The sequence below is a fragment of the Harpia harpyja genome, chromosome 16 (assembly GCF_026419915.1).
Source record: "Harpia harpyja isolate bHarHar1 chromosome 16, bHarHar1 primary haplotype, whole genome shotgun sequence".
Lineage (NCBI taxonomy): Eukaryota > Metazoa > Chordata > Aves > Accipitriformes > Accipitridae > Harpia > Harpia harpyja.
In genome coordinates this window covers 31,807,366-31,818,258 of record NC_068955.1, presented here as the reverse complement: position 1 = coordinate 31,818,258, position 10,893 = coordinate 31,807,366, and the positions used below count along the sequence as shown (strand labels likewise).

The 10,893-nt window shown below is 67.5% G+C and overlaps 1 protein-coding gene across 2 annotated transcripts; it reads right to left on the bottom strand.

Annotated features, from left to right (window-relative positions):
* Positions 1 to 761: 761 nt before the first annotated feature.
* GRK2 (G protein-coupled receptor kinase 2) lies at positions 762 to 10,387 on the bottom strand. Of its 2 annotated transcripts, none has more exons than XM_052811439.1 (21): positions 10,141 to 10,387; positions 8,397 to 8,473; positions 7,606 to 7,679; positions 7,178 to 7,279; positions 6,796 to 6,870; positions 6,229 to 6,290; positions 5,870 to 5,921; positions 5,405 to 5,496; positions 4,981 to 5,080; positions 4,769 to 4,847; positions 4,485 to 4,615; positions 3,951 to 4,045; positions 3,767 to 3,874; positions 3,621 to 3,687; positions 2,914 to 3,014; positions 2,709 to 2,775; positions 2,531 to 2,626; positions 2,278 to 2,440; positions 2,027 to 2,163; positions 1,663 to 1,776; positions 762 to 1,215 (listed from the first exon to the last, which is right to left on the bottom strand). In XM_052811439.1, the coding sequence occupies exons 1-21, from the start codon at positions 10,251 to 10,253 to the stop codon at positions 1,054 to 1,056; spliced, it is 2,067 nt and encodes a 688-aa protein (XP_052667399.1). In that variant the 5' UTR covers positions 10,254 to 10,387; the 3' UTR covers positions 762 to 1,053. The 2 variants fall into 2 exon arrangements, with proteins under 2 accessions (XP_052667399.1, XP_052667400.1); XM_052811440.1 differs by having other exon boundaries at positions 1,663 to 1,773.
* Positions 10,388 to 10,893: the final 506 nt, after the last annotated feature.

Here is a 10,893-nt window from a genome sequence, read left to right as displayed (position 1 = left end):
ACATCACCAGAGGTGACATGGGGACGGTGCCCCACCGCAATGAGGAAGAGCCGGATGGTGTTTTTCCAGATTTTTATTATAAAAACTTTTTTTTTGGGTTTTTTTTTTTTTTTTTTTTGCATTCTCACATCTCTGCTCATTAAAATCTCATTCACCAGCAGCCCCGGCCCTGCCCGGTGCCACCCTCTGCCCACCCCAGCCCCTGCAGCAGACCCACTGGAGACCAATATTTACAGATGCTGCCAGGGACTGGGGTGGGCAGAGGGTGGGGGGCCCAGGGGGACACCCTGCCCCTGCGCCCACCGGCCAGGGACTGGGGCCAGCATCACATGAGGCTGATTTGAGGGCTGTGGGGGGGGTCCCACCTGCTTGGCCACCCTGTGCCCCCCAGCTGGGCACTGCCACCCCAGAGCCTGGGGGGGGGGGGCGGAGGCAGGGGGCTGGGGGTGCCCCCCTTGCCCAGGGTGGGTGGCAGGAGGGGTAGGGGCACAGTCAGGGGGTGGGGGCACAGGGGACCCATGGCACAGTATTTACAGGGGATGCCCCTGGGCACGCACACTCACACACACACACACACACACCAAGGACTTGGCACCCACACGACGGGCGCCGGGGCACGTCGGCTCGTAGGGAGGTGGGCAAAGGCTACGGGTGAGAGGAGCTGGCCGGTTCCCTGCCCGGCCGGAGCTGGGCACCCACCTGCCCCAATTTGGCACACACAGCGGTGGCGAAGCGGGCGGGCACGGAGAGGGGGCGCGGGGGCTGCCTTCATCTTAGCCGGAGAGTTCGTAGAGGATTTGGGGGGACGCCGGGGAGAGGTGCCGAGCTGCGCCACGTGCCCAGCGCCAGCTCCGCGCCGGAGGCTGGGCTGGACGGTCGACGCCGCAGCCGCGGCCCCCCTCCGCACCCGGCGGGTGAGACCGGCACCGGGCGTCCTCCAACGCCTGGCCCGGGGACGACGAAAAGGAGCGGGGGCACACGGGAACCCAACCCAATAAATTAGAGGCGGGGTGGGAAGGGGGGAAGAGGGCACGCAGGCGCATCGGCACGGGGTCAGAGCCCGTTGGCGGAGCGCTGGATGAACGGCACTTTGCTGAGCTCCACCACGGGCGAGCGCGGCTTGTTCTGCATGCGTGGCACCCGCTGCAGCAGCTGCTGGGCCTGGCGCTGGGCGTCCCGCAGCTCCTTCCGCCACTGCACCAGCTCGGGGTCGCTCTGTGCAGGGCAGGGCACGGGTCAGGCCGGGGGTCCCCCGGGGTGCCAGGGCAGGGTACGGGGCGGTCGGGGGCTCCCCGGGGTGCCAGGGGTCTGGGGTTGCCCCACGCTTTCTGTATTTGTGCCCCGTGATGGCTTGGAGGGCTAAACGTGCAGGGCTAGCGGCCAGCAGCTGGCAGGAGAAGGCGGTTAGTGCCCAGCAGGGGATGGCTAGTGATGGCCTGGAGGTGGCTAGCACCCAGCAGAGGGGATGGCTAGCAGCTAACAGGGGGTGGCGAGCGCCCAGCAAGGTTTGGTTAGGGCCCAGCGGGAGCAACTGGCACCCAGGGAAGATGGCCAGTGAGCAGGAGGTGGCTAGCACGTGGCAGGGGTGGCTGGTGACCCCAGGGGATGGCTAGCTCCCAACCGAGGCGGCCAGCCCCAGCGGGCGTTCCGGGGCACACTCACATCGCACTGCAGCACGAACTGCTTGCCGCCGCGGATGCGGAGCAGGATGCACTTGCGCTCCTTCACCTGCGTCTCCTCCACCGAGTCGATTTCCTCCATGGTGAGCAGGGACTGCTGGGGGGACAGGCTCAGCCCGGCCCCCACCCCCAGACCTCCGTGTCCTCACCAAAGTCCCCCCAAGCCCCCACCCCGTGCCCCCATACCCCTCGCAGTGCCATGCCTGCTTGTGCACATCCCTCACCCCACGTGCCCGCTGTGCCCGGCACCCTCTGATGTCCGCCAGCGCCGAGGTGCGCCTGCTGAGCACCGTGCTCACCCTCCACTGCCTTGTGCCCCCCCCCGCTTCACCCCGTGCCCGCCTTACCGGCGACTCGCCCTCCCCACGCCACTCGAGGCGGTTGGGGAAGAGGTAGAAGTAGCGGCGCTGCCACTGCGTCAGGAAGGGGTTGCCCAGCTTGGCCATGTACCCGTGCATGATGCAGTCCTTGCCCATGGCGTACTCTGTGCCCGCCGCGCCGGGGAGAGGCAAGGTCAGCCCAGGGCACGGCCAGGGGGCTGGGCAGAGCTGGGGGGCTGTCGGGGGGGGGGACCTGGGGGACACCCGGCCCCACTCACCCTCCTCGTGGCCCAGCTGTTTGTTCTTGGCCTTCTTGCGAGCCTCCAGCTTGTCGGTGTCGGCGTTGACGGCTTCGAAGACGGTCTCCGTCACCTCCTGCTGCCACCGCTCGGAGATGGTGAGCGGGAAGTTGCGGTACAGCTCCTGGTCGCTCTCCAGCAGCTGGCGGGCAGGGAAGCAGGCAGGAATCGCCGGGTCAGGGGCTGCCTGCCACCCCTGCCCTCCCACCGCTCAGCCCCTCCGCCCCGGTACCTTGATGCCCTTCGTGTCCTCCTCATCGAAGGAGCCGATGTCGAAGGCGTCAGCTGCATTCACCTCGCCGCGGGGTGGGATCAGGGGCGGCGGGTACTGCAGGCAGGAAAGGGGTTTTAGAGGGGTGGCTGCCCGTGCCCCCGTACCCCTTCCCGTGCCCGGGTGTCGTGCTCCTCACCTTCTGCAGGAAAACCATCTGCCAGTCCAGGCCCTTGAAGAAGGGCTCCTCCTTCACCTCCTGAGCCCTGGGGAGCGAGGTGGGGTAAGCGCTGCAGGCTCCCGGCTGCAGCCCCGGGGCCGGGGTGCTGTGCCAGCACAACCTCCTTCCCTGCCTGCTTTCTGCCCCAGCCCCGGGCACCGTCCTGGCGCCCACTGGGACTCACCCGCGCCCCATGCAGCCCAGCCGCCGGTTGACATCTCGCTGCAGCAGCCCCTCGAGCAGGGAGCGCAGCTCGGGGGAGAAGGAGTCCGGCAGCTCGACGGCCTGCGGGAGAAGGCACGGTCACTCACATCGTGAGCACACGAGCACCAATGCACACGCGTGCATGGGGACAGGGATGCGCACAGATATGCACACGCGTGCACAGAAACACACAGACCCACATGTGTACAGGATACAGGCGGGGAGGTGTGCACACACCTACACGTGCACCAGAGCGCACACACCAATGCCTGCGCACACGTGCAATGGGCGTGTGCACACCCAGTCCCGTGCAAGCACATACACACGGATATGTGTGCGCGCACACCAGGCACACAAGTGCACGGCGGCTCACACGTGTGAACACCACACAGATGTGTGCATGGACAGCATGCGGACACTGCGAACACCCCCCCGACAAGTGCGTGTGAACACACACACGCCCACATGCAGACACCCACTTGCACACACGCACACGTCATTCTGCACACACATATGCACACGCACGTAGAGATGGGCATGAACACACGCTCCAGGCGCTGCTCACCTGCAGGTACCGGTTGTCCCTGACCCCTCACACACACCCCATGTGCCCCCCCCCAGGGCCTGTCCATGCCTGCCTCAGCCCTCCCTGGCACACGGAGCAAGAGCCGGGGTGCCCTAACTCACCATAGTGAGGGTCATACGGTCGATCTCGTGCTTGTCTTTGGTCTTGTGCTGCCGAAAGGGGCTGTGCCTGCGGCCACGAGGGGAGAGGGGAACTCAGTGGTGCCCACCCGTGCCCGCCTCGAGCCCACCCGTGCCCGCACACTCACCCCCGGAGCAGCTTGAAGAGCATGCAGCCCAGCGAGAACCAGTCGGCGCTGCTGTCGTACGCCACTCCTTTCTGCAGCACCTCCGGAGCCATGTACCCATGGGTGCCCCTGCGGGGGCACAGAGCAGGGTCAGAGACCGTGCCAGGCAGGCGGGCAGGGCAGGCAGGGGCGCGGGCACACTCACACACTGGCATGGGGCTTCTTTTTGGAGAAGTCGCAGGCCAGGCCCAGGTCTGAGATGCGGACGTGCCCAAACTCATCCAGGAGGATGTTTGCCGGCTGCCGAGACATCGTGTCACCCCTGAGCCCAAGCGCTGCCCGTGGGCACTGGGAGGGGGCAGTGAGGCTGGGGGTGCCCACATGGGTCAGGCTGGGGTGCTCGGTGCGATTTGGAGGGGCTCCACAGGACTGAGGTGCCTGTGGGACTGGGAAGCGCCAGCGGAGTCTCTGAGTGCCTCCCCGAGGTCTCAGGATGCCCGCGAGGTCCCAAGGGTGCCCATGGAGTTTGGGGGGGTTTCCACAGGGTAGGAGTGCCCTCTGAGTTCGGGGAGTGCCCACAGGGTCTGAGGGCTCCTGCAGGGTCTGTGGGTGCTTGTGACATCTGTGGGTGCCCACAGGGTCCTGGCGGGGGGGTTCTACAGGGCCTGGGGATGCCAATGGGTCCTGCAGGGTCCGAGGGTGCCCGAGATGTCTGCGGGGTGCCTGCGGAGTCAGTCACCTTGAGGTCGCGGTACACCACGAAGCGGCTGTGCATGTGCTCCAGGCCCAGGATGATCTCGGCCGCGTAGAACCTCATCTCTGCCTCCGAGAAGACGCCGTGCTGGGACAGGTGATAATGCAGGTCTCCCCCTGTGACAACAGGGACCAGCTGTCACCCTGGCACTGCCCTCTGTGCCTCAGGGACGGTGCGGGCAGGGGGCTTCGAGTCAGTGGCTCAGGCCAGCTGCAGCCCTGGGGGGCTGGGGATCAGCCACAGGGTCCCTCGGGACCGGGGCCTCTCACCGTTCATGAGGTCGAGGATGAAGCTGAGCTTGTCGGGTGTGTGGAAGGCGTACGACATGCACACGATGAACGGGCAGTCCTAGCAGGAGAGACGGGGTCACACAGTGCCAGCGGTGCCCCGTGGACACCCTCCTTCATGGTCCCTCTCCCCTCGCCCATGCCGCAGCCTGTAACCAGGGTGCCAGCCCTGCCCGGCGCCTGCGTCCCCTCACCCCGGTGCTGACGAGGGACAGCATGATGCGCTCGTTGAGGGCCAGGGTCTCGCCCTGCTTCATCTTGATGCGTTTCTTGTCCAAACACTTCATGGCGTACCTGGGGGCAAAGAGTCCCTGAAGGGTCCTGCTGCTGCTCGTGGCCTCGGTGTCGCAGCCCGCCACTGCCCTTGGCCACGGTGCCACGTCCCTCCAGTGCTACCGCCACATCACCGCATCCAGCTACCACCCACGGCCATGACGTCCTTGTATCCCCCCCCCCCAGACCCGTAGCCATGGCAATACTTCCGCAACCCCCTAACATCTGTCGTCACGGCAACACCACTGCAGATGCCCTTGGGACCGCCACCACAGCCCCAGTGCCCCCCGCATTGCAGGCAGATCCCTCTGGCCCCCCACCCCGCGATGGAGCATCCCCTATTACATTTTGCCTGTATCTGCTTTCCGGCAGCCGTAGACCTCCCCGAAACCGCCGCGGCCGATGATTCGGTGAACGCTGAAGTCGTTCATGGTGAGCTGGAGGGGGCGAGAAGGAGGTGGGGGTGAGCCTAGACGACGCCTGGGTCCTGCAGCATCTGCCCTGCACCAAGAGCTACACGTGTCCGTGATGGTGGGGGGTCCCACACCCTGCCTCGGTTTCCCTGAGTGAGGAACACGGAGGCTGCTCCACATGTCCCTCTGAGTGTGGGCAGGTGTGGGAGAGCCACCTGCGAGCGAGCGAAAGCCTGGGGGGTGTGCGAGGGTGCCTCTGTGGGGTGCTCGTCCGAGGGTACCCGTGCCAGCCCTAGTGAGCCCCTGGGCAGCGGCCTTGTCACCGTGCCCACGTCCCCCTCCCTGGAAGTGCCCGGAGGTGCCCGGGTTGCCCCGAGGCGCAGGGGTCCCTGCTCACATGGATGTTCAGCTCCACGTTCTTCCACTGGCAGAACCGCGTGAACTTGTCGCTGCAATGAAGCACAGAGAGGGCAAGAGTGGAGCCCCTGGAGAAACCCCCGCAAGACCCATCTCGGGGCAGAAGGACCCCTTGGACTTGTCTGGAGAGAGGCAGCACCCCCCGCGACCCCTGTCTGGGAACAGAGAGACCCCGGGCCAGACCTGGGGATGAGAAGAGTCCCCGAGTCCCTGGTCTGGGGACAGACACCCCTGGAGCTCCTACCTAAGAAGGGACCCCTGGCCCCTCTCTGGGCTGGGAGACCCTGGTCCCAGTGGGATGGGAGACCCTGATCCACGTGGGACTTTCCCCCATCTCACCTCTCAATGAATTTCTGGAAGATGCCCCCACGCAGGTTCTGGCAGATCTCCTCAATGTAGGGCTGGGGGAACACAAGGCTCAGCGCTGGGTCCCCAGTGCCACCCAGGTCACCCGTAGCCCTCAGGTCCCATCATTACATGTGGTCTCCTCCACCCCTGGGATTTCACATATCCCCACTGCCACCCTGCCACTGCCAGGCCCTTGGGGATGCTTCCGCCACCCAGGGTCACCCGAGTCTCTGGTGACCCCAATGTCACCACCCCTGGGGACCCCGCTGTCACCCCAGGTCACCTCTACATCCACGCTCCCAGTCACCACCCTCTGAGAAGCCCCCAGTCTCCTGACTACCACCCCATGGGGACCACCAGCAATCCTCCTCACTCCCAACCTGCTGGGGACCCCTGCACCATCCCTTGGGGTCCCCATACCTTCTAGGACCCCCCACCACCTTTAGGGGCCCCTGTCACCACCAGCCCCCAGCACCCTCTCACCAGCCCCCCATAAGGATTAACCCTCCGAGTACCAGAGGTGGCAGGGACCCCCTCTCTGTCCCGGGTGATGCCCACCTGGAAGAGGTCTGGGGGCACCTGCTTCTTGCTCAGGCGGCTCTGGACATGCTCCGTGGCACTCTTGGAGAAGGGCTGCGAGGCAAGACGGGACCGCGTCACCCTGGGCAGAAGGGACGGGGGCACAGGGGCAAGGCAGTCCCACAGGGGGCAGGCAGGTCTGCACAAGTCGGGGAACTCACAGAGGACCCCCCATCCATAGGGCTGGGTCTGTGGCTCCCAGAACAGAGTCAATGGTGCTTTTGGAGCTCCCTCTGAAGACACTGGGTACCAGGCCTCCTGGGCACACTGGGTACATCCCTCTCACCCGCTCTGGGGACCCCACCCCGGTACCTCACCCCACTGTAGTGCCGGCGCAGCGCCTGCACAGCATGGCACTCACGTGGGAGCAGGCCAGCAGCTCCTTCATGATGTAATGGTCAAAGATGTGGCGGCTCCGGGCGGCTCGCTCCTCCTCCGAGTCCAGCTTCTCGTACTTCTTGATCTGGCAAAGGCACAGCTCCCGTGGCACAGGGGCACGCCGCCCCCAGGCCTGCGCTACCACGGGGAACAGCCCTCACCCAACACCGGGACTGGGTACGCCGGGAACCATGGCCCCAGCCCCTCTGGGTCCCACCTCCCACGGGCACCCGATGGTTATCACGTCGCCTGGGTACCCAGGGCATCACCTCCCGGCCTCCTGGGCACTGTCTCCCTTGGGTACTCTGCATGCTCTTGGTACCATGTCTGTGGGCCCTTTAGGTACCAAATCCTGCCCCCAAGCCTCCTCATGAACATGGGGGTCCGTCCAGATGGGTCCCCCCATCTCACCTCCTCATAAAACTCCATCAGGGGTTTGGCCTCCTCTGCCTGGTTAAAGGCGAAGTCCCGGAAGAGCAGGTACCCTGGCAGGGACAGAGCCATAGCGTGAGAGGTGCCTGCCTCAGAGCGGGAGTGTGTGCCCCGTAGCCCAGGCCAAGGGGCACAGGGATGTCCCCTGGGCCTGTCTGTCCCCACAGCCACCCCCATGCCAGGCTCGCGGAAGGGGAAGTGCCAAGCTGGGGACCGGCCAGGGTTTGGCAGCGAGGCAAGGACACCGGCTGGCACGGGGAGGAGCAGTGCGGTGCTATAGGGCACTATGGGGCAAGGGTGCAGTGGGGTAGCGAGGAGGTTGGTGCAACGTTGGAGAGCAACGGGGCAGGGGCACAGGCGGGCACCGCGGAGCAGGCTGCCGTGGGGCGGACGTGCCCGGAAACCGCCAGAGCCAGCAGGAGGAAGTGAGAGGCGCTTCCTGCCCCGGACGGTTAGCGCCGCGCTGGGGGAAGTGACGGGGTGGGGGACGTGGGGTGGGGGACGTGGCGGCGGGGGGTTGTGTCACGCAGTCCCCAGGCACCTCGGCCCAAGCCTGGCCCCGCAACCCCCTCGCTTCCCCCAGGCCATGCCAGGGGCAAAGGGGAATGGCCACAGCCACTACCACTGTCACAGCTGCCACCAGTCCGGCCCCCCAGCCCACCCGCGCTCGCCCAGGCACACAACGAGTGTCCCTGTGTTTGCGGCGCTCATCCACGGGCCCTCCCCTGTGCCCCCCCGTGGTCCCCACGGCACCCGTGTCCCAGGCTCACCGATCTTCTGCGTGAAGATCTTGTCGAACGTCACCTCTCCCCGGTCCTCCAGGTACTTCTGCATGACGCTGCGGATGCTGAGGAGACAGCGGAGGGGGCTCAGTGCCTCGCCTGCCCCGTGCCCCCTGGCAGCCCTCTGCTCCTGACACCCCCCCTGCCCGCCCTGTACCCACCATGCCCCTTCTCTCCTGCTCCTCCTGTGTCCCCATGCCACCTCAAGCCCCGCTGGCACACACGTCGGCCCATCTTGTGTGTCACCCGCCCCCAAGTGTGACACGTTGCTGGGCCCCAGTAAGGGTCAGGCACAGGGTGCCCCACGTGCCGGCGTCCAAGGGAGGTTGGGGAGGCAAGTACCCCAAAAAAGCCTCCCTGGTGCCTGGCAGCGAAGGCGCAGGAAGGCAGTGGGGTCTGGCATTGGGGGTTGGGACCAGGGCCACACGCCTGGGTCCCCTCCTGCTCCCTGGGGAAGAGCGGGGCAGCGTGCGCCCACACGCGCAGAGCTGCGCGTGTACCGGGAGCGCGGGGGCCCAGGTGGTGTGCGCCGGGCTGCGCTGCGGGTGTCGCGTCAGGCTGCCGCGCAGGGTGCCTGTGCGCTGTGCCGTCCACCGCCCGCACCCCGCGCACGGCGTGCTGCGCTGCCGCGTGCCACGCCGCGTTCCGTACGGCGCGTTGTGCCGCGTTGGCCGCGCCGCGCCGCGTGGGTCCGGCGGCGGCGGCACGTGCGCTGGGCTGGCGCAGGCTGGGTGTGCAAAGGGAAGTTGTGAAGCGGGTTGCGTGGGCAGGAGGGGTCTGCGTGCACGAAAGCGACACCGGCGCGGGGGGCGGCGTGCGCAGCGGGGAGCACCACAACTCCGCGTGCGTGTACACGCAGGGCGGGCAGAGATCCTGTGTGTGCCGACGTACACTGTGCGTGCGTGTGCAAGGACACAGGTGTGCGCACGCAGCCCCCCCCACCTCACAGCACTCTGCGCGTGTACGCGTGCGTGTGTACACACACAAGCGCACGGCTGCAGGAGGGCACGGGCGCAGACGTGGGTGCGCCTGGCCGGAGCGGTGCGTGCCAGGACGGAGTGTGGGTGTACGCAGGGGGCACAGCACGGACCGTGTGTCGGGAAGAGCATCGGCCCGTGTCCGTGCGTGTGCCGGGCAGGATGCGTGCGCACGCCCAGGCAGGTGCGTGCAGGCTGGGTGCCTGTGTACACACGCGTGGATGCCTGTGCACGGGAGGTGTTTGCTTGCGCACGGGAGGTGTTCGTGCACGGGAGATGGTTGTGCACCGGGGGGGGGTGTGTGTGTGTGTGTGTGTGTCCGTGTCCGTACCGGCGGGAGGGTGAGCGGGGGGGGTGTGTGTGTGTGTGTGTGTCCGTGTGTGTCCGTGTGTGTGTCCGTGTCCGCACCGGCGGGAGGGTGAGCGGGGGGTGTGTGTGTGTGTGTGTGTCCGTGTGTGTCCGTGTCCGTACCGGCGGGAGGGTGAGCGGGGGGGGGTGTGTGTGTGTGTGTGTGTGTCAGTGTGTGTCCGTGTGTGTGTCCGTGTCCGTACCGGCGGGAGGGTGAGCGGGGGAGGGTGTGTGTGTGTGCCCGGTGCGGCGGGGCCGGGGCCGCCTCCGGGCAGCCGGCTGGGGGGCCAGGCCCGCGGTGCGCACCGGGCCAGGGCCGCCGGAGGAGGAGGACGGAGAGGGAGCGGCGGGGGCGGCGGGCAGGGGGCTGCGGCCGGCCCTGCGGGCGGAGAGCGGCGGGGCCTCACCTGGGCTCGGGCAGGAGGATCCTCTTGCTGGCGCGGGCGGCGGGCGCGGCGCGGCTCTTCTCCATGGCCATCAGGTAGCTCACGTCCGCCAGCACCGCCTCCAGGTCCGCCATCTTGCGCCGCGCCGCCGGCCCCGCCGGCCCCACCGCCCACCGCCGCCGGACCGGACCCGGACGGACCCGGAACCGGAACCGGGACCCGGAACCGGAACCGGGACGCGGACCTTCCCTCCTCCGCTCCGGGACGCGGACCCGGCCCGGGGGAAGCCCAGGCGACGGCGGCGGCGGCGGCGGCGGCGGCGGCGGGAGACCTCAGCGGCGGGGGGCCATGGCGGGCGGGGACGGCCTGAGGGGAGCGCGTGGCCCGTGCGCGTGGCCCGTGCGACAGGCGGCGCTGCCGCCCCGGGCCGGAGCGGGAGGGGGGCGGGGCCTGGGGCGGGGGCGGGGCCCGGGGGACCGCCCTTCCCGCCGCCCCGCCCACCCGGGCGTGGCCCCGGCGCCGGCGGGAGCGTGTGTGACACCGTGTGTGTGTGTGTGTGTGTGTGACACCGTGTGTGTGTGTGTGTGACACCGTGTGTGTGTGACACCGTGTGTGTGTGTGTGTGAGACACCGTGTGTGTGTGTGTGTGTGTGTGACACCGTGTGTGTGTGTGTGTGACACCGTGTGTGTGTGACACCGTGTGTGTGTGTGTGTGAGACACCGTGTGTGTGTGTGTGTGTGTGTGACACCGTGTGTGTGTGAGAGACCGTGTGT

What these genes read in the sequence shown, in the direction of transcription:
- GRK2 (XM_052811439.1), bottom strand. Translation starts at nt 10,253, where the DNA reads ATGGCGGACCTGGAGGCGGTGCTGGCGGACGTGAGCTACCTGATGGCC. An exon ending in AGCTGCTGGCCTGCTCCCAC is followed by an intron (nt 6,871 to 7,177) that starts GTGAGTGCCATG and finishes CTTGCCTCGCAG; the next exon opens with CCCTTCTCCAAGAGTGCCAC. An exon ending in AAAGCAGATACAGGCAAAAT is followed by an intron (nt 5,081 to 5,404) that starts GTAATAGGGGAT and finishes CTTTGCCCCCAG; the next exon opens with GTACGCCATGAAGTGTTTGG.